The 18627-nt window shown below is 47.7% G+C and overlaps 7 protein-coding genes and 2 non-coding genes across 9 annotated transcripts; 2 read left to right on the top strand and 7 right to left on the bottom strand.

The window, feature by feature from the left end:
- Positions 1–7: 7 nt before the first annotated feature.
- Positions 8–3331, bottom strand: V1513DRAFT_438046 (uncharacterized protein). Its single transcript, XM_066897012.1, has 3 exons — positions 2879–3331; positions 2151–2826; positions 8–2102 (listed from the first exon to the last, which is right to left on the bottom strand). The coding sequence occupies exons 1-3, from the start codon at positions 3188–3190 to the stop codon at positions 118–120; spliced, it is 2973 nt and encodes a 990-aa protein (XP_066755531.1). The 5' UTR covers positions 3191–3331; the 3' UTR covers positions 8–117.
- A 250-nt stretch (positions 3332–3581) lies between these two features.
- Positions 3582–5795, top strand: V1513DRAFT_214131 (uncharacterized protein). The gene has a single exon (XM_066894369.1). The coding sequence runs from the start codon at positions 3809–3811 to the stop codon at positions 5402–5404; it is 1596 nt and encodes a 531-aa protein (XP_066755530.1). The 5' UTR covers positions 3582–3808; the 3' UTR covers positions 5405–5795.
- Positions 5436–6967, bottom strand: V1513DRAFT_438042 (uncharacterized protein). Its single transcript, XM_066897011.1, has 3 exons — positions 6238–6967; positions 6008–6176; positions 5436–5956 (listed from the first exon to the last, which is right to left on the bottom strand). The coding sequence occupies exons 1-3, from the start codon at positions 6514–6516 to the stop codon at positions 5706–5708; spliced, it is 699 nt and encodes a 232-aa protein (XP_066755529.1). The 5' UTR covers positions 6517–6967; the 3' UTR covers positions 5436–5705.
- Positions 6894–6967, bottom strand: V1513DRAFT_t16. The gene has a single exon. It is a non-coding gene; the product is annotated as a tRNA-Val (tRNA).
- Positions 6968–8272: 1305 nt separating this feature from the next.
- Positions 8273–9731, bottom strand: V1513DRAFT_482948 (nucleophile aminohydrolase). The gene is made up of 7 exons (XM_066900406.1): positions 9544–9731; positions 9220–9382; positions 9024–9131; positions 8842–8928; positions 8692–8782; positions 8543–8637; positions 8273–8484 (listed from the first exon to the last, which is right to left on the bottom strand). Exons 1-7 carry the CDS (start codon positions 9566–9568, stop codon positions 8436–8438), a joined length of 618 nt encoding a protein of 205 aa, XP_066755528.1. The 5' UTR covers positions 9569–9731; the 3' UTR covers positions 8273–8435.
- A 46-nt stretch (positions 9732–9777) lies between these two features.
- V1513DRAFT_438035 (uncharacterized protein) lies at positions 9778–12088 on the top strand. Its single transcript, XM_066897010.1, has one exon. The coding sequence runs from the start codon at positions 10196–10198 to the stop codon at positions 11846–11848; it is 1653 nt and encodes a 550-aa protein (XP_066755527.1). The 5' UTR covers positions 9778–10195; the 3' UTR covers positions 11849–12088.
- A 578-nt stretch (positions 12089–12666) lies between these two features.
- On the bottom strand, positions 12667–15354 carry V1513DRAFT_423185 (uncharacterized protein; the record flags this gene model as incomplete). The annotated part of the gene is made up of 2 exons (XM_066896020.1): positions 12667–14888; positions 14949–15354. 2 exons carry the CDS (start codon positions 15352–15354, stop codon positions 12667–12669), a joined length of 2628 nt encoding a protein of 875 aa, XP_066755526.1.
- Positions 15355–16653: 1299 nt separating this feature from the next.
- V1513DRAFT_t15 lies at positions 16654–16736 on the bottom strand. The gene has a single exon. It is a non-coding gene; the product is annotated as a tRNA-Leu (tRNA).
- Positions 16737–17009: 273 nt separating this feature from the next.
- V1513DRAFT_213999 (Frag1/DRAM/Sfk1 family-domain-containing protein) lies at positions 17010–18185 on the bottom strand. The gene is made up of 2 exons (XM_066894368.1): positions 17857–18185; positions 17010–17797 (listed from the first exon to the last, which is right to left on the bottom strand). Exons 1-2 carry the CDS (start codon positions 17995–17997, stop codon positions 17099–17101), a joined length of 840 nt encoding a protein of 279 aa, XP_066755525.1. The 5' UTR covers positions 17998–18185; the 3' UTR covers positions 17010–17098.
- Positions 18186–18627: the final 442 nt, after the last annotated feature.

Raw genomic sequence — 18627 nt, 5'->3', positions numbered from 1 at the left:
TCTCTACTAATTGTACATTATTTTTATTAATTCCAACAGACATTAAAACTACAATGAAATTTAATGCTGGTATACATTACACAGAACAAAAAACGGTCTCAGGAACGTCAAATGACGTTACTTCCCTCCTCGCTGTTTCTGAATGACCGTCAACTTCGCTTTCATAACGTCTGGATCCATATAAACGCATGACTCTTTAAATGCATCCTCCAGTGTTTCCTTCGTACCGAAGCTATTCTCAAGGTTAAGCAATGCAACCCAAATATTCAATTTCTCCTTCTCTTCGCGATAGTTTATCGTCTTCAGGGCTCGTCTCGCGACCTCTCGTGCTTTCTCAATTTCGCCAAGCTGGATCTGGAATGCCATGTATCGGATCCACAAAGCAGACGAGTTTGGGCTTCCAAGGAGCATGCGCTCAAAATCAGAAACCGATTCAGGATTTTTCGTGTTCAGTTCGCCGGTGACGTCAATCTGCACGACGTTGCGTTTCCGTCGTTTCTTCCTCTTTTCTGAGTTTTCCTCATTTTCGTTACTATCTTCCGGCTCCGAATCTTCCTCGCTCTGGACGTCCAGAGTTTTGCCTTCCCAGTCAAAACCGTTGACGTTAAGCGCTTCGACTGGCTTCTCCGCTTTATCGCCACTAGAATTATCTTGGTGCGCAATATCTTCATTTTCTTCTTCAGAGTCATCATCAAAGTGCATCTCCTCAATGTAGTCGTCGTCAGCACCGTTGGCCAATAATGCGTTATTACTAACGTCTTCCTCCTCAATATCTTTCATATCCTCATCTTTAGCCTCCACACCGTCAGTCTGAGTCATTTTCTCAGTCTTGGTAGACTTTTCTTTTTTGTCTCTTGGCTCTTTCTTCTCCTTCTTTGTCTTCTTAGGGTCCTTGCAACTAACCCGCATCTTTCTGAATTCGGGATGCACAGCAACAACTCTCACATTAACAGTCTGTCCAACCGTAAACTTCTCATTCGGATCTTGAATTTTCACCTCGCTCATCTCTGTAATCGGCAGAAACGCAGTCACATATCTGTAAAACTCAACAATGGCACCCTTGGACACAATATTAATAATAGAGCCGACAAGCCTCTGACCGCGCGTGACTTGTTCGTATGAGGTAGCGATGTCAAGATCTGAGTTCACGAAGGACTTCTTAAGTGTCAGACGGATGCGCTTGGTGTCTGGCTGAACGGAGAGCACCCGGCATTTGACCTTCATGCCAGGTCGGAACCGGCGCTCTGGCTGCGAGATTTTGACATCCGAGAGATGGAGCTCATTGACATGGCCCACGATGCCGTCGGATAATGTAACAAGTAATCCACCCGATGCTACAATCTTGAAAACTTCACCTTCAACGACGTCACCCGGCTTGACGTCCTCGAATCTGAGATATCGTTGTTCGAGAACTTTTGGCTGCAACGAAACTTGGAAGAGACCATCGGCATGCGAGAAGCCGACGATACGGGCGGCATGAACTGTGTCGACCTTGTAATCACCATATAAAGGTGAGATCTCGTCGATATGGCCATCCGATAGACGTGAAATATGGGCGAAAGCAAAGACGTGCTCGATGCCAGTCTCCAGAAAAACACCAATACCAGGTTCAACAAACTTTATCTTCGCATCACGAATAATATGGCCTACGGGAAGGGACTCGAATGGCGATTCGGTCGTACTTGTTGAGCCGTCGTCGGTTTGGGACGTGCCAACAACTGAAAGAGAGACGACATGTGGCAGGACAGAAAGTCGAAGTTTCTTTTCATCAGCAGAAGGCAAATAAGAGATCACTCGAGCCTTAGTCTTCTGGCCGCCATTGTACTTGTCAGAGAGCTTCTCGCTGTCATACGACGCGGCATGGAAGAAGTCGACTGTCGCAACATTCAAACCTGCAACCTGACCAGCCAGTCCACCAGCTGAAACCTTGGTTGGAATAAATTCGACTAGCGTACCAGGTAGCAGAGAATCAATATTTTGAATGACACTGATAGCTGGAAGATGTTTTGCGAAAGCTGTAGCCGTGAGAGTCAACGTTCGGCCGTTGGTTGATTTGTTTAAGACAGTCAGCAGCAGCGTCTGTCCTTCTACAACCTGGTCGGCTACTTCACATTAGTTTGATTGTAGTAAAATATTGTCAATTTGCTCACGCTTGTAATTGGCATATTCCAATTCTTTGTTCGACATGAAACCTGAAAATTCGGGTAACCCGACATCCAGAATAACGCCATGATCCTCCAAACTCTTTATCGACGCCTGGAGAGACATGCCCTTCGTCAGATCCTCCCTATCGATGAATGAGTTAACAGCCTCAGGCTTTACTGATAGCTCAATGTGCTTCTTCCTCGCCTTGTCACCGGCACCGGATTGACGCTCCGTAACGATAGCACGCAGCCACTGTCCGACCCTGAACAAACTCTTGAGATCTGGGATCTGATCCTCATTAATTTCCTTCTTAGATATGTCTCCATTCGCGTTCTCCTCGTCACTGGCAGCCGGTACATCTTCAGAATCCTGTTCGATTGCGTCCAATTTAGTCGAGATTTGTTCCGAGATATTTGTGATTGGAATATAACCAGTCAAATTGTTGGGCATGGAAAGCGCAATGTCATACGCATTGATCTGACTGATCTGACCTAACACTAATGTACCTGGAACAAGTTTCTTAAATGTAAGACCTTCAATCTTGATAGTTGGAGATTTGTGGCCCGCCTTCGGTTTCTGGGTGATTTGTTGCTTTCGGATCTGCCTTTGACGTCTACGAGTTTCCTTATCAGTTTTTTCATCCGTCTTTGCTTTCTTGGAAGGCTGCTCTTGTAATGACGACTTCGCCAATGTTAGTTGCCGCTTCTCATCACACGCATGAACTTACACTTACCTCGAACAAAACGTCCCTGACAGCCTCATTAGTGGCTTCCTTATATTCCAATGGTGTCAAAACTGATGCTCCTCCCCTAGGGAAATCCGCAACATCTTCTTGTCGCTTCAACGTAGACTTCGATGCCACAGGATCCGCATCTGTCTTTGTCCGTGGCCGTACAGACTTGCCATTATTTTGATCTTTCTTGCCTTTGCTTGGGAACGGCTTTTTGCTAAAACTGCTAGGCGTGGTGATAGCTCCGTTAGCCTTTGATTTGGACGTAAGTCCCGGCTTTGATGCACTCCGCTTTCGTTTAAGTGCCGGCATCATCGAATATCGATTCTTAACGTCCGTTGCAGATTTCTGAAAAAATTTAAGGAACAATTTTTTGATCGATAGCCCCTGACAGTTGGGAGAAATTAAAATTACCATGCCGGGTAAGGTAAATTAGCTTCCTTTTGTGTTAGTACATTATTCTGGTGCGGACCAGTGGAGTCGTACGAGCGATTTGTTTGAGAACATTTCGGTATGATCTGTACCTGAATAATGCGGCTTTTGACCAATTGATATGTGACTGACTGCTGCAGCCACGCTTACGGTTTCCTATTCAAAGTTTAGCTAAAAACGGTTGCTTCTCGCTCTAAATTCCGTGTGATAGAATATTTGATTGAGTATCCGCTCGAATCGATTTTTTCTCTCGTTTATTTCTCAGATTCTCGACCGATTTTGAATAGAGACGCCGTATTCACATGGTGTCGATTGCTTTGCGATCTTGATCCAGGATTTCTGTCATTGGTGGATCGAATTGTCGTTCAGGCAACCACCGACTTTGCATATGACATTGGCATATATCAGTCAATTGAAACCCATTAGCACCTGGAATTCGGGCGTTCAACAAGAACATTTGACCTGTCAACGTTGAGATCAGATTTCGCGTTACAAAGCAAGATGGAGAAAGCAAGCAAGGAGAAGTTCTTAAAGAAATTACAGAAATCGGTAAGGTCGTTCCGGTTTTCGCGAGCGCCTCGAGCAGCTCGTGGGATTATTATTCTTGTCACATTCTGTACATTTGCGTTCCTCTTGTCGGTGTTGTCACCTGCCCATCACTCTGGCTTGCAAATGCTTCTCCCTGGTGACTTAGACCCACCATTTCTCGAGACGCCATCCCGACTGTGTCCGTCTAACGATGCGGACAAATTACGGAAGGTTTTGTCATCCGTGTCAAATCCGTTCATGACTGCGATGCGAATTAATTTCAACACTGCTGGTAAAACAGCTGCTGCGCGCCAAGATGCCATGTTTTATAGATTTAACCCTAGTATACTCCCACTTCCGCCGAATGCACCACATCCTTACATCGGTTTTGCTGCGGAGGCCAAGGGTAATACATTTGATTTGTACGCCTGTTACCTGGCGCGGGGAGTAAAGAAGGTTTCAAAACGTTGGGGACTGCAATGCGCCACGGACCCTCAACGAATTGAGATCGCGACTGTGGAGTCAGGAGAATGCAGAGAGCATTTGTTCTTTGGTCTACGGAAGGGGCCCCAAACACCGCGTGTTTTCTTTGCTCCAGATGGCACACCTATTTTGACCTATTCTGCCAACTCTGAAGCTGACTGTATCGGCGTGTGGATGGTCGATGCTCGCGTCGCATATCCGCCACTGATGGAGTGGTTCCCGAATCCTCCGCTACAGTACCTGGAACCAATCGAGCTGAGACGTCCTGGAAAGAAGCTTGAGATGGAACAGAACTGGACATTCATGTTCGAGCGCAACAAGACTTTTATCCAGCAGGATTTGTATCCGCGGACATATTCGTCGATTGGCTGGCAGAACCGGAACCTTGCGCCTAGATCGTTCAAATGTATCAATGCGCTCACTCAGAATCGAGAAGATGTGGCGTTGCGACAAGCGACCAACACTCTTCGTTTGTCTCTATGCAACTGGCCTTGCACCGCTACAGAGGAGAACACAGTCTTGATCTCTATAATTCATGTCAAGTATGCCGAAGGTTACCGACCGTATTATGAGCGACGGGTGTTAGTTACTACGGCACAGTTCCCGTTCGACGTAATCGGTATCTCTCCGTCGCTAGTATACACCGGCACAGATGAACAGGATGTGCTGTACACCACGTCGCTCACGTGGGATTCACGACAGGAACCACGAAAGGGCCGGGAAGATGTGTATTTGATGGACAAGTCGAAGTATGCCGTCAAGTCCGAGTTGACTGGTGCCGACGGCTCTCCAGAGAGTCAAGAGATCCAGGAAGAGCCAAAGAAGGTAAAGGTTGAGAAGCGAGAAACTGCACTAGAGAAGAAGATGAGAAAGTTACATGAGAAACAGGAGGAACTTGCTGACAAGAATAAATTTCGAGAGTACACAATCGAGAATCCACAGTTGAGCGGCATTGAAAGTGATTATTATCATGGATATCTTAACGATGTGGTTTTGATTGGATTTGGCATTGAGGATCGGGAAGCCGCAGTTTTAGATGTGCGGGCGTCGGATTTGGTTGAGTGTATTAAGAAATGTGTTGACTAAAGGGAAAAAAACTACAGGGCGATTCTGCTAGTATCTTGGATTCTTCTTTATTTATGTGTTCATTTAATTTGCATGATGTCAGCTTCACGTAAATAGACTCTCTTCATTTATACAGCAAACTAGCGATAGCGGTACATAATTAGGCCCGCGATTCCATGGTAGCACTATTTCTAGCGGAGGTCCAAAATAGTAACAGTGCGTCCCTTCTTCACAGCAGGACAATATATCAACTGCGAAATAGCGGAGACTTAGCCACAGGACGCAGCCACTGCTTGGAGCTGGTAGACATCACAGATAAAAGTCAACTTCCGGACGCTTCAGCCATTTCGACATCATCTTCTTGAAACTTTTTGTCGGTATCTTTTCCCTTCTTGCGGTCAACCGCCGCAATTTTGTCCATCAATGTCGCCTTACGATTCTTCGTCTTTTCTGGATTCCTCCAGTCAATGCCGTCTAATCGGCCTTCGTTCACTGTGTGTGCGTCTTCCTTCTTGACCAACTTTCCGGGAAACAACTTTACATGCTGCCGACTTACTCCAATCAGTTCTGCTTCTATTCACACCCGTTAGTACACTTGATCTCGGCAGCTATATGGCACAGTACCTTGACTGAAAAACATATCCGTGCCAATTATATCTTCCCATTGTCCTTCGTAAACACGTGATCCGACCGATATCAGAGGGCGCCCTGTGTGCAAGTTGACAACTTGACAATCCGAAACATTGTCCAATGATTGCGGAGCGGCAGAGAGATCAAGTGGTATATAATAGACCTACCCATTATTAATGATTGCCATGGAAAAATAGCCAGAAATATAATATTTTTGGGTCTACCTCCTCGTCTTTGTCAATACTGTCGCCCTCTAACGGCTGCTCGACAGACGCGGTAGCATCAACAGCAGTTCCACTCTTTTCCTCATCTTCTTCGACGCCATCCTCTTCTGCATCGTCAATGTCAACATCACCGTCATCGTCGCCTTCATCCTCCGACTCAACTTCACTAGCTTCAGGCTGTCGTATACCATGATGGTATTCAAATAAATCGCCACCTTCCTCGTCATCGTACTCGTACGTGCTCTCCATTGACTCGTATTCCTCGTTCTCGATATCCATCGCGGAATTGTATTTATGTTCAACTGTGCAAGGTTATGACGTGCTAGTCACTTACGCATCTTTCGCAAGCAGGGCCATTTCACGCGTTTATCTCATTGTCAGTATAAACTGGTCGATTGAATGAATGGACTGTAACAGCTCCAGATAAAACGCAACTATTGCAACTTCGTTCATGGGTTGTCCACACTGTTATGTGCGACAAGACCCTCGAATTTTTACACAGATCCTGGCCGTCATGTGAGCAAGGGTTCAGGGCGACTCCAGTATTTTGTGATTCTGCTATTTCTTGTGCTACGGCAAGAGACTCAATACATCACACATAAAGGAAATCAGTAATTAACTAGAACGATAGTAAAAAAAACGCAACAAAAAAAAACTGATTCGACCCAGGATCGAACTGGGGACGTTCTGCGTGTTAAGCAGATGCCATGACCAACTAGACCATCGAACCAGGCAATAATTACTTAAACATTAATTCCCAATACAATTACAAACATTGCAACCCTAACCCGAAGCATGCTAGCTGCTTTCGCGCTGATCAGTGAATCAATGTTCTCCGTGAACCAGATGCTTTGCATTAATTAATCACAGGTAATCTGCTTTGTGACTCTCATGTTCATAGACTGGGTTGCAATTCATTAACAAACGTCAATCGCGATCCTCGACAGCTGGAAGAGCGAAGGTTTGATCGTAAACCTGTGATGCGTGACTTCCGTCGGAAACATTAAATCCATTGCAGAAAAGCCAGAAATTCAGATATAGGCATTCGAACAGAAACGCTGCGCAGCGATATTGCTCGACAATCTTGTCTACCCACGTTTTATCCGATCAGGACAACAAGGACTGACGAAATAACGATTCGTCCTGGCAGAAGGGATCAGATGCAGTGAAAAGTATGATTCCTGTGCGGCCAAGCACTACGTGGCTATCGTATGCGTTGGCGGGCGACGTACCACTTAATGCAACCTTGCAACATTCTTCATTCTTTAAGACGTTCACTAGAGTTTTTCAATGATCCCTTGCGAAAGCGAGGAAGGACAGTCCAAAGATACTACTGTGGCAGATGGCAGCCAACAGCCATATATGGGGAGGGACAAGATTGCCACACCAGATGATGCATGGAAACTTCAGACGACGGGCTTTGTGATCATCTTGATTTACTTGTTGAAGTTGCCTTCTATCAAACCTTCAAAAAGATGTGAGATGGCAGGGCAGCAGAAAGTCTGGTATTTACCGAACTCTTCGCTTTTGTCGCCCAGGTAATTTCCCATTACTGTCCGCCACCTCTATAATAGGCCGCGGATTTCTTGCCCACGCGGTCGGCATTGCGACGGCCATCTACCTTACACCGTTCTGTAGGAGGTCCCTATTCGGCCTAGTTATCACTGGAAAGCTTGTCACCAGACGAATCATAGTCGACTTCTTCCTTACGCTGTCTCCATGGCACTCAAAATGCTCTGGGTGCTTGTTAACCTGGCTGCTCAATTTGAAGCTATCCGTGTGGTGTGTGATCTTACACTATACAGATAGACTAAGCGGTCCAGCTCGTTTTGAAATTGAGCTGTTAGCCGGAAGCAGATAGGCGGATCCAGGGAAGAAGCAGCAACTTGCGAGTATGTCGTCCGAACAGAGCATAAATCAGTGCATAATTAGTTTTTGCTCCGTGATTCAGAGAACTAGGGCAGGTGTAGTAAATCGCTTAACCTGGCGCAGGGGGCGGTGGAGTGCCGTAATCGCTAGCATATACGTATCTTACTTCTATATGCGGATGGTAATTTATTATGGCAGAATTTTAACATCTACATTTACAAAGCAAAATTACAAGACATATAATGCAATCACGTCATTTGTAAAAAGAGCATCTTCCTTGGCCGATCACACGTTACAGATGCCCACATCCCGTCACCCAGTGCAACCAACTAATCTTGCCGCGTCTTCAGTAGCCGCTTCACCACCTTATCTTTTGTTCTATAAACCGCATCAGCATAGCCTCATGGAAAATACAAAGGAACCGAAGAATACGTACATTACATACACGACAGCCCCCCAACCACTTAGGGCATCTCGATCTTGAGCGTTCAGTAAGGCTTGTGACAATGTCTCGAACAGATCATCCGGTTCCTACTGGGGTCAGCATTTCATCACGGTCGCGACGATGAATTAGTACAAACGCACCAAATCAGGCTCCCATAAACTCTCGCACATGCCGAATAATTGGTCACTTGAAGTTCCACCGACGACGAAGTCCTTGGCGAAGTTGATACATCTGTTTGTCGGGCGATCAGTCAAGTTCTTTTGTGTGCTATAGTTTAAACAAATACATACCCGATCAAGTCAAAGCCACAGATATATGGCTTTCCGCTTTTCGAGTTTATCCCTGCAACAATTGGGCCGACGAAATATGGTCCGAACCTGCAGCAGCCGTGTCCTGTCAGCAATTATCCCATCCCATCTCCACCCACCACCATACGCAAAACCCGCAATCAAATATAATCAAACAAACATACCGCTTCTCGTATAATGTAGATGACACTAAATTCGCAAACGTCTCCGGTTCGATTTTTCGCTCTTCTCGGAGATTGTACAGGTTGACCTTATATCTGAACACCTCGGACCTAGATGTCATCCGTACGTCAGTATCCCCGTAACCATAATTCACCAATCACTAACTTCTCGCCATTACCAAAGGAAAGAGTAACGTACAGAGTAATGACGTCGGTAGCAAGTCCGGTTAACCCAAGAAATGCATTGTTGAACTGGAAGATCTTTGGAAAATCGTTGGAAATTGTCAGCGCTTGCATGCCGAGACGCATATCACAACCAATCGCAACGCAGTCTTTGCCAACCATGGCCACAACAGAGCCACCTAAAGTCCAGCATGTTAGATCTGATCTAGATATAAGTGGAGAATAACGTCGGGTCGCCCGACAATGGTAGAGGCTGGCGGTTGATGCGTATGATGACACGGAATACACTGATCTGGATATCCGCTCACATTCCCAACGGCATGACGAAAGCAAAACATACCGTTAATTGACGATGGATCAGACATAATTATTATGCGATAGATGAAGGCAATCAATCAAAAGGATGGGCTAGTGGTTGACTTGTAATCTAGCTTCGGTACTCGAGCTTAGTAGGGGTAGCAAAGCCGCGGAAGCTAGGCCGAAACTGTGTAACTGGAGAAGCCATGGCGCGTTTGACGCTGTAACTATCGCCTAGCCACTGCCATGAGCCGCACATCATTAGCAAGGTTTGTCTCCCAGTTAGACTAAGTGGGGAAGTCCAACCTGCAATAAGCATTTAGAATATGAATATAAATAGCAAGAGTATCTGTATGCGAACAGATTTCTAATTTAAATGTTAAATTGAAGCACGATTTTTGTTCGCTCTAGTCCTATTCTGGTTGGGTGCGCACCATCCAGAGTACAGAAACTCTCGCGCAAAATAGCTAAGAGCGTTAATTCAGTACCGTCGCGTGGACGGAGGCATACCCCGCCCAAGCGAGTGATATCTCCATGCTGAATCTGCGATATCTTATCTACGCCGAATATTCATTGGTATTGTGAAATATTAAGAGGATGCAAAGGTAGCTTTTCTCGCATTGGCGGCTGAACAATTTGCCTAACGGCATAAAAAACAGCACACTTCCTACGCGCTGAGGTTCCGGAACATAAATATGACTGCAATGAAGAAGAATGCTTCTCGAGTCGACCCAGTAAAGTACCTGCCTCCAGAGGTTTTTGAGAAGATCCTTGAGTACGTCACATACCCGCAAGTCTGCTGGTTGTTTTCAATCAGCAGAGCCTGGAACGTTGTTGTGTCGGACTTTGTCAATAACAATCCCGCTACGTACAAGTACTTGGATTTCCGCAAGTATGATCTCGACAGAGTTACGCCCGATCTATTACTGTCGTGCGTTCACAAATCTAAAGGTCTGACCACGTCAGTACTGTACCCTTGTCATTCGACCAAGAGTGCGCACTACGGTACACTTCGTGCCATGATCTTCCTGCACGAAACACTACTGGATAAGTCATATCTTCGCCTTAAGAATATGGTAATCAACCAGCACCTGCGGCTGCTAACCGAAACGCCCTCAACTCCAATTGGCACTAACTATCAAAGAGCGTTGGTCAGTGTGGCGACGGCAAATCTCTCGTCCTTGCGCGGTCTCGCGATCGACAATTTGTACTTTGTCATTCGGCAATGGAGCGAGTCGGGAATTAGCGACACATCAGCTTTGGACCGATTAGAAGAACTACATATATCTGCTCATGCGATCCCGATGCTGTTTGCATTTATAAGGACTAAACGTTCCGAACCACTATTTCCCAACCTCCGAATCCTGATTTGTGGATCAGACTATGAAGCTCGCCGACGGATCGAGGTCCCACACTGGCTGTACGGCGCACCAAAATCTGAAACATTAGTTGCATTTCCAGAGCTTCTTGAGTTTCGAATTGGAGGGATCCCGAAAGGAAGCGAACGCGAACAGGATGTCGACCAGTACTGCTTGAATATCATACCTACATGGATGCCAAAGCTGAAGGTCCTGACATGTAAGGGTGTAAATATCCGCCCAAGTCGGTATCCGCGACATGATTTCGTGCACAGGGTTGATATGCGCCGGTCACGAAATCTCGTCGAACTGGATTTCTCGTTCACAAAAATGTGGATCCTGCCGTTTATTCCTCCGAATTGTCGGCGGCTGGTTCTGAGAGGAGCTGGGTTTGGCGCCGTGGATTTGTCAAACTGTATGTTAAACGGGCCAGATATAGCTCTGGCTGCTGATGACTCAACAGACTATGGATTGGAGAAAATTCACGAGCAGTATAAGGGAATTGAGGTTCTAGATATGTCCAATTGCGGCTCAGCGTTGACGAACGGCCAGTTAATCGGGATTTTGTCGTTGTGCAACAAAACCAAGCTTACCACGCTTATTTTGCAATCATGTCTTCGTCTGGAATTTGGCAACTATATGTCGGAGCTCATGGAGCATATCGTTCTTTTATGCCCGAACCTTTTGTGCCTGAAACTTAGCAAGAACAAGTCAGTAAGTGATGGCGATCTTGCGGCGATTGCTAATCTGCCATATCTCGAGTACCTCGATGTGTCAGGCACTAGTGTATCCGACAATGGGCTACGAGAGTTTTTCAATCTCAAGGAGTCAAAACTGAAAACGCTGATCGCGGTCGGATCGCCGGGTGTCAGTGAAAAATCATTGCGGTGGATTCGCGAGATGGATATTGCGACAGTGCCACAAACGCGAACTGGACTCGAGGAGGATGAGGTCGTGGACGACTGCGAGGACCAGCAGCTGCAGTCGTAGCGGGGTTATATATGATATAGTGAACTCTGGACATCTAGATTATTTTAGTATGGATATTGGAAGGATTTTAATAGAACTGGTTCGTCCTTTTTGTTTTAGTCGGTGTACTCTGTCCTTTGGTTTGTGTAATTGGTTCGGGGGTTCGCGTTTGGGTCCTGTTTATTTCTCCTTTCGGCATTAGGAGTTATGCGCATGTTGTAAATTTTTTTATCGAGAATTGGATACAGTATTATTCGTTTGATTTTTTTGGTCGGTCGTGTAGCTTAAGCAGAATGCTGCTGTACCCAGTAAAACCGGCCGAGTCTGAACGATGGCCGCAACTCGAGGTGTTGCACTGTGTTCGCAGGCGGCCCCACAGATTGTTTGAGATGAATTCCTCTCTGGTCGAGTTACACAAACATGATGCTGGAAATTTATGAAGGGGTCAATACTTGCCAACTCAAACTTGGGGTAAGGCCGGTCCATCGCTGCAGACAAAACATAGAAGAGCCTTTGTTGTGTAAACAGGACGCTGTTAATGACGACAAGGCCAGATTAGAGAGGATAATAGTGAATATAATTGGCTCGATAGAGATGATCATTATTAGTACCTTGATCGCTAACAAAACTAAATCCGACAAACCTATGTCCGCACACAAAATATATAATACACAAATGAGAATTACAAATGAATCACTACTTTAACAATGTACCATGTCCATCCCATTGCCCTAACGAAAGAAAGAATAACTAAGCCAAAGAAGTAAAAGGAACCTAATTTACATCATAAATCCTATTCTCTCCATGTCGCACACATTATCAGGACAGATTGATCCTTCTCACGGAGTGAAAGAATCAGCAACGCCGTTCGGCTCGACGGTTGCGTCAACGATGTCCTCTGGTCGGATGTACTCGTATCCTGTTTCAATATCGTCCTCGGCTTCGAGTTCTTCTCTTTCATGAGTGGCGACAGTATCCTCTGCTCTGGCGCTTGATTGTAAATCCGCCCCAGTACCACCGACTGCAAATGACCTCCCCGGTATCGCAGATTTGAGCCCTGCAGGGTCTGGCGCAATCACACCGGCAGCGCACGCGTCAATGGGAGTCTCGTACCCCTCAGAATGGAGCTCAGGGTTGGGGAATGACGCCTTCGGGATCGTGGTAGCAGCGGTAGTGGTGCATTCCTCAATGGGAGTCTCGTACCCCTCTGCACGGGACCCAGAGTCAGGGAACGAAGACTCCGCGATCTTCGTGGCACCTACTGCAGTGGTGCATTCCTCAACGGGAGTCTCATACCCTTCAGTACGGAACGCAGAGTCAGGGAACGAAGACTTCGGCATCTGAGTGGCCCCTGTAGTGGCGCATTCCTCAATGGGAGTCTCATACCCCTCAACGACGGGTTCTCTCCCTGCCTGATAGACCGGCTCCGCAGTCTCCGCAGTGTCTGCAGTTTCCGCAGTTTGCACAGTTTGCGCAGTGCCGGCAGTTTCGCCAGTTGCAGCAGTTGCCGCAGTTGGGCCTCCGGCTGTAACGCTACCAGCTACCTTCTCTGTATCCTTGACGTACCCTGTGGGAATAGCTGGCATTGGAGCGCCTGCTGTTGCGGTAATAGCGCCAGCAGCAACGACAGGAACAGCCGCAGTCGCACTGATCCCGGCGGCCTGAACCGTCGAGCCGACAGCTCCTTCGGCTGCACGCTTGCTCTTCTTCTGCTTCTTCTTCTTCTTCTCTTCTTTGTTAAGTGCCTTAAGCTCCTTGTCGTGCTCTTTGTCCTCCTTCTTGCGCTGCTTCTCCTCTCGCTTGCGCAGCTTCTCTTCCTCTTTCTCTTCCTTGCGAGTCTGCTTCTCCGCCTCCTTGCGCATCTTCTGATCTGCTTTTTCTTCTTTCTTTCGTGCCTTCTCCTCTGCTTCTTCAGCCTTCATCCGCTCCTTCTCCTGCCTTGCAATCTCGTCCTTCTCCCGCTGCTCGAACGCCCTCTCGTTCAATTCTTCCAAAACAGGTTGCACATGCTTCTGCGCAATCTGGTGCACTTCTTCAGCAGACATATACACTCCTCCGCCCATGTCAAACAACTTGGCGTGCTTAGCCGTATATTTGCCCTTGATATCCTGCTCGGCAAGCGCAAGCGCCATAGCATTATATTCTTTATTCCCAAACAAATAATTCGACGCAACTTCCTTGTCCATTGCGTCAAGTTTCGAATGCACATTCCGCTGCGCAGCAGCAAGTAACATCTCGTACCTCGTGACGGCATCGTACTTGTCGGTCTCGCGCATCTTACGTTCGCTGTCGACCTGAGTCTGGTGCTCGAGCTGGAGTCTGCGGCTCGCGCACTCGGCACCGCTGAGCGCAGTCACGGGCCGTTGCGTCTTCTCGTGTGTCGACGGCGAGAGGACATACGCGGGCTGAGCTTCACCAATCTTAGACAGGCGTGCCGCGGCGGCGCGTTTCGCTGCTTCTTCTAGAGCTGCTAGGTTGCCGATCTGGGTCGAAGCTGTGGACGTAGACTCAACGTAGGATTGGCGTGGGTGTCTGCCGTACAGCGCTGCGCCTGCTGCTCCTCGGCTTAATTCGCTGTCATCAGGTTCGACGGGCGATGGCGGCGTCGGCGGTGCGTTGCGCGCAGCGGAGGCGGACAGGGAGTAACGTCCTTGGGATTGGGATGTGGAGATCGCAGAAGGTACGTTTGCCATTGCATGTTTTCCAGCGCCGACCGCCTCCATCTTGGGCGATAATGGCGGCGTATGGCGACCGGGCTGGTGGACCTGGTTGGGCGAATAGCGTTTCTGCGCGGGAGCAGCCGAAAGACGAGACGGTCGAGAACTTGTATTCGATATTTGTGTCTTTGCGCCACTGCCAGTCTGCGACGTGATGGTGTACTTTGGATCTTTGGAGAGGATCGCGGCGAGGCCTTCTCTCGATGACAGATCGGGTTTCCAGAGCTCGGGACTCTTGGGCGACGAGTGAGCGTGCATGGCGGCGGATGCGGCAGTGCTCGAAGGTCCGGATGGTTGCCACATTGCCTTTACCTGTACATTGCCCGCCAGTAGAGCAGCCTTGTCTATGTCGCTGTTAGCATTTGCTGGTCGTTTCAAATATCCGGCAGAGCATTTTGGCTTACTAGATGAAGACAGATCAACACCGACAATAGGATGGCTGGGCAAATCGACCGGGTTGGCATATCGGCCCGGTTGACTCCTCAATGACGCCTTCGCGCTCGCAGCCGCTAGATCCTTGCTGCCAGACGAGGTTCCGGATCGGATTTCCTCGCTCGCGTTACCCCGAGACCGCACGCGGGGGTGGTGGCCGATCTCAGATACGCGCCTGCCTGATGTCGTTGTCGTAGCGGTACTTGTCGTCGGGGCTGTGGAGACGATCGCTGTCGAGGCAGCGCTGTTACGGAGCTGGTCGTCGCTCGTGAGCTCGGTTGTCGGTAGTGCGTTCGCCGACGGTCGCCAGACCGGGGATGAGGTCGAGTTGACCCAGGTTTGGGTTGTGTTCGATCGACTCGGACCTGTAGCTAGCATTGTTTTATGAGGGGAGAATACAGGAGAGAAAATAGTGGAGAGAACAATAGTTGGGCCTGAGGGGGGTTTTGGCGGCGGAAGGGTCATCTGGGGGATTTTAATTTGTATTAAACTGTGACCCTTCACGAAAGCGATCGGCGCGGCGCCTGACAATGCATTGGCCGATTCTTGGTTTTAGTGCTATTTCACAAGAAGCCCTAATACACCATGAGCACTATAAGTTTCCTGCATAAACCCAAAGTATTTGCTGTTATTAAAAATATTGCTTGTTTTTTTAAAGTATCTGCATATAATGACATGATTGAATTGCTCGTTTAATAATTCATATTTCCAGGTTAAGTCCATCTCAGTAATGGGCAAGTTTATCAGCGTACCAGGGTAGGGGCAATCCCTAGAGAGAGCACTGAACTCAGTTTCAATGCAGTATGACGCAAGAGACAGAAGCTTTTCAACTGCAGGGACTTTCCACACACAGTACATTACAGAGAGATAAAATGTTGGCAAAATGACGCCAGTTACTTGCCCCTGGTGACAATCACAACGAACAGAAGGGCAGAAGACCAGACGACGGTCACTATTATCACTATTATCCAAAGTTCATGATGTGCTTGCCAGATCTGCACCCTATCACTAATCTAAAGACCATAGTAGATTACAGTGCAGCCTCGGCGACCAATGTGCGAGTAGCTGCTGCATTTCGAGCTTCGGATGATGAGACACAAACTACGCCGGTTAATAATTCGTTAATTGCCAGCGGGTCCGAATGCTTTTCGCAATCGTATGGCTTGACGTGTTGTTTCTGAGCAAATTATTGCCCCGGCATTAAGCATGTTTGAAGCCACGGTTTTACGTACAGTAGAAAGCGAGGACCAGGATCGAGTGCAGATTAGCATGCTTGGGTTCTGACTTTAAAAACTATCTCCTTAAAATTGTAGGGTGCTATCGCGACGCAATCAATCAAAATCGTGCGATGACGTCACTGCCTGAGTTTTCGTTCGGCCCTGTACTTCAGCGGCTCTCCGACTCCCACACTTACACCAAGGCTTTTTTTGGAGGAAGTTTGATGCTCGTGATTGACAACATATTCGACATGGGAGATTAATACCGAATGATAACAAATCTTACTCTGCAGCTTAACTTAATGCCTGATCTCATTCCGTGATCCCGCCAGAGAAACACTATCTTCTTTCCACTCGCATTTGAACATCATCCCATCCACTCCGTCACATACTTACCTAATTATGAAACATCTAAAGTAAATACCGAAGGAAACAAAAGGCAGTGCAAAAAAAATTATGGTGACAACCCTGGGATTCGAACCCAGGCCTCCGAAGAGATGAGAACCTTAATCTCACGCCTTAGACCAACTCGGCCAGATTGCCTGTGAAGATTCTGTCCCTGCAAAGAATATATCGCGTCATAGACGCTAGACCTAACCCAATGCACATTTGACGTATTGCAGGTGTCGTAAGTTGTAGAAGGAAGGAAAGAGTGAGAGAAGGGGAACGAGAATTTGGTCCAAGTCATGACATCCGGCATTAACAAAAACCTATAACTCATATTCATCTACGTGATGGTGATAACTCGACCGAAACAATGCAGTAATCCCATAACTTCCTCAATATAACGCCAATTTCCCAAGATCCAACCAAAAAGAGTTGCGGCTATATACATATAGGCAAAAAGGAGAGAAAGAACTAGAACAGTTAACTATGGCGGTTGTCTCAATATTTTGTAATCGGATCTATTCTGATAAACTTCCGGTTCCAGATCCGCAGTTGACCTCGCCGTCGTTCATGAGGTTCCTATTGGAGCCGGCCATGTCAAGACCGAATATATACCCGCCATTTCGTTCGCGCTGTTGCGATCGTCTTGACGCTGGAAGGAGATCAACCATGAGGATTATGCCGAAGAATCCGTACCAGTAGGCCAACGTCCATTCGACGATGGCGCCCGGATCCGGGTTGGATATGCCCATGAGGACGACGAACGCGATAGCTAGGCCCATGGCGACAACGACCCAACCAAGTTTGAGTATGTATGAGAAGCGGAGCCAATGTACTTCGTAGTAATTCTTTCGTAGCATCGCGAACTCGCAAAAGGAACAGGCAGCAGCAATGCCTATGCCCACGACGAAAATGCCAAGGCAGATGACGTGGGCGTGGTGGTGTCGGTATGTGTCGAGGATAGAGAGCAGAACGAGGCCAATTTGACCAATTACCGCAAAGATGATTGCGAATGTCGACATTATTTTCTCTGCTTTGTACCTGTTGCGCTCGAGACGGCCTTTGTGTCGGAGATACCGCTCAGACATGAGTGCGAGAACAAAGAGGGTGCCTTGGACTGCGTCGCAGGCTATGAACAGCGGCTTCACTCCTGACGCCGCAATGTCAGAAACGTAGGGGACGGTCGAGCCTGCGTCTTCTGCTGGGTAGATGCGATACTGTTACGCTGCATGTAAGTAAAATCGGGTCCACTGACTTTGAATGTAGAACTACTTGCATTACTTGCAGCCCAAATCGTCATTAAGGCAATAAGCATGGCCCACCAGGCAATGACTGATGTCAGCGGAAGGAGCCAGTAGAACCGGAAACTCTCGAGGATCGAGAATCTCGACCTGTATGCTCCTTTTTCGTCAGGCATGGTGAAGCCGGTTGAAGGAATAACAACTGTGTTTCTGGCCAGGCGACTCGAGTCTGAATGGAAGTTTGGCAAAGAAAACAGATTGCGTACATGTACATCAAATATCTATCAAGAGCCGACCTTGTTTGTTGTCGAGGATGCCAGAGTAGGAAGGGATCAAGCTTGTCCGGCGTTGATTGTCAGCGCCACATCCGTTGTTGGTCGTCAGAGTTTGTCAGCAACGACAAAGATTGGAACTTGCGCGTATACGCGTCGAGGATGGTTACAAATCTACGGAATTCCTTGAATAAAAGAAAGCAGGCAGGCATAGTCTGACGCTCCATGGCTCGTGACAACTAGTTGCGTGGAATAAGTTTCTTGCGCATTAACTTGAATTCTACATAATTGCCGCCTTTAACAATAGAAACAAGTCGGTGACACGGTGACACGGCAATCCAATAACCTTTAAAAGGACATTATTTGTCGTGGATTGCGTGGCAATTATTGTTATGATATTACCATTGACTCGGAAATCTGATGGATCCGGTCGTTGGTGGGGGGGGGGGGGGGGCCCCCCCCCCCCCCCCCCCCCCCCCCCCCCCCCCCCCCGCCCGCCGGAACAGCAGGTTCGCAGGGGCGGAGAGGGGTGGG

Source organism: Lipomyces chichibuensis (genome assembly GCF_038497645.1).
Source record: "Lipomyces chichibuensis strain CBS 12929 unplaced genomic scaffold V1513scaffold_4, whole genome shotgun sequence".
NCBI lineage: Eukaryota > Fungi > Ascomycota > Lipomycetes > Lipomycetales > Lipomycetaceae > Lipomyces > Lipomyces chichibuensis.
The sequence above is the reverse complement of the archived record's forward strand: the minus strand, read 5'-3'. Positions and strand labels throughout refer to the sequence as shown.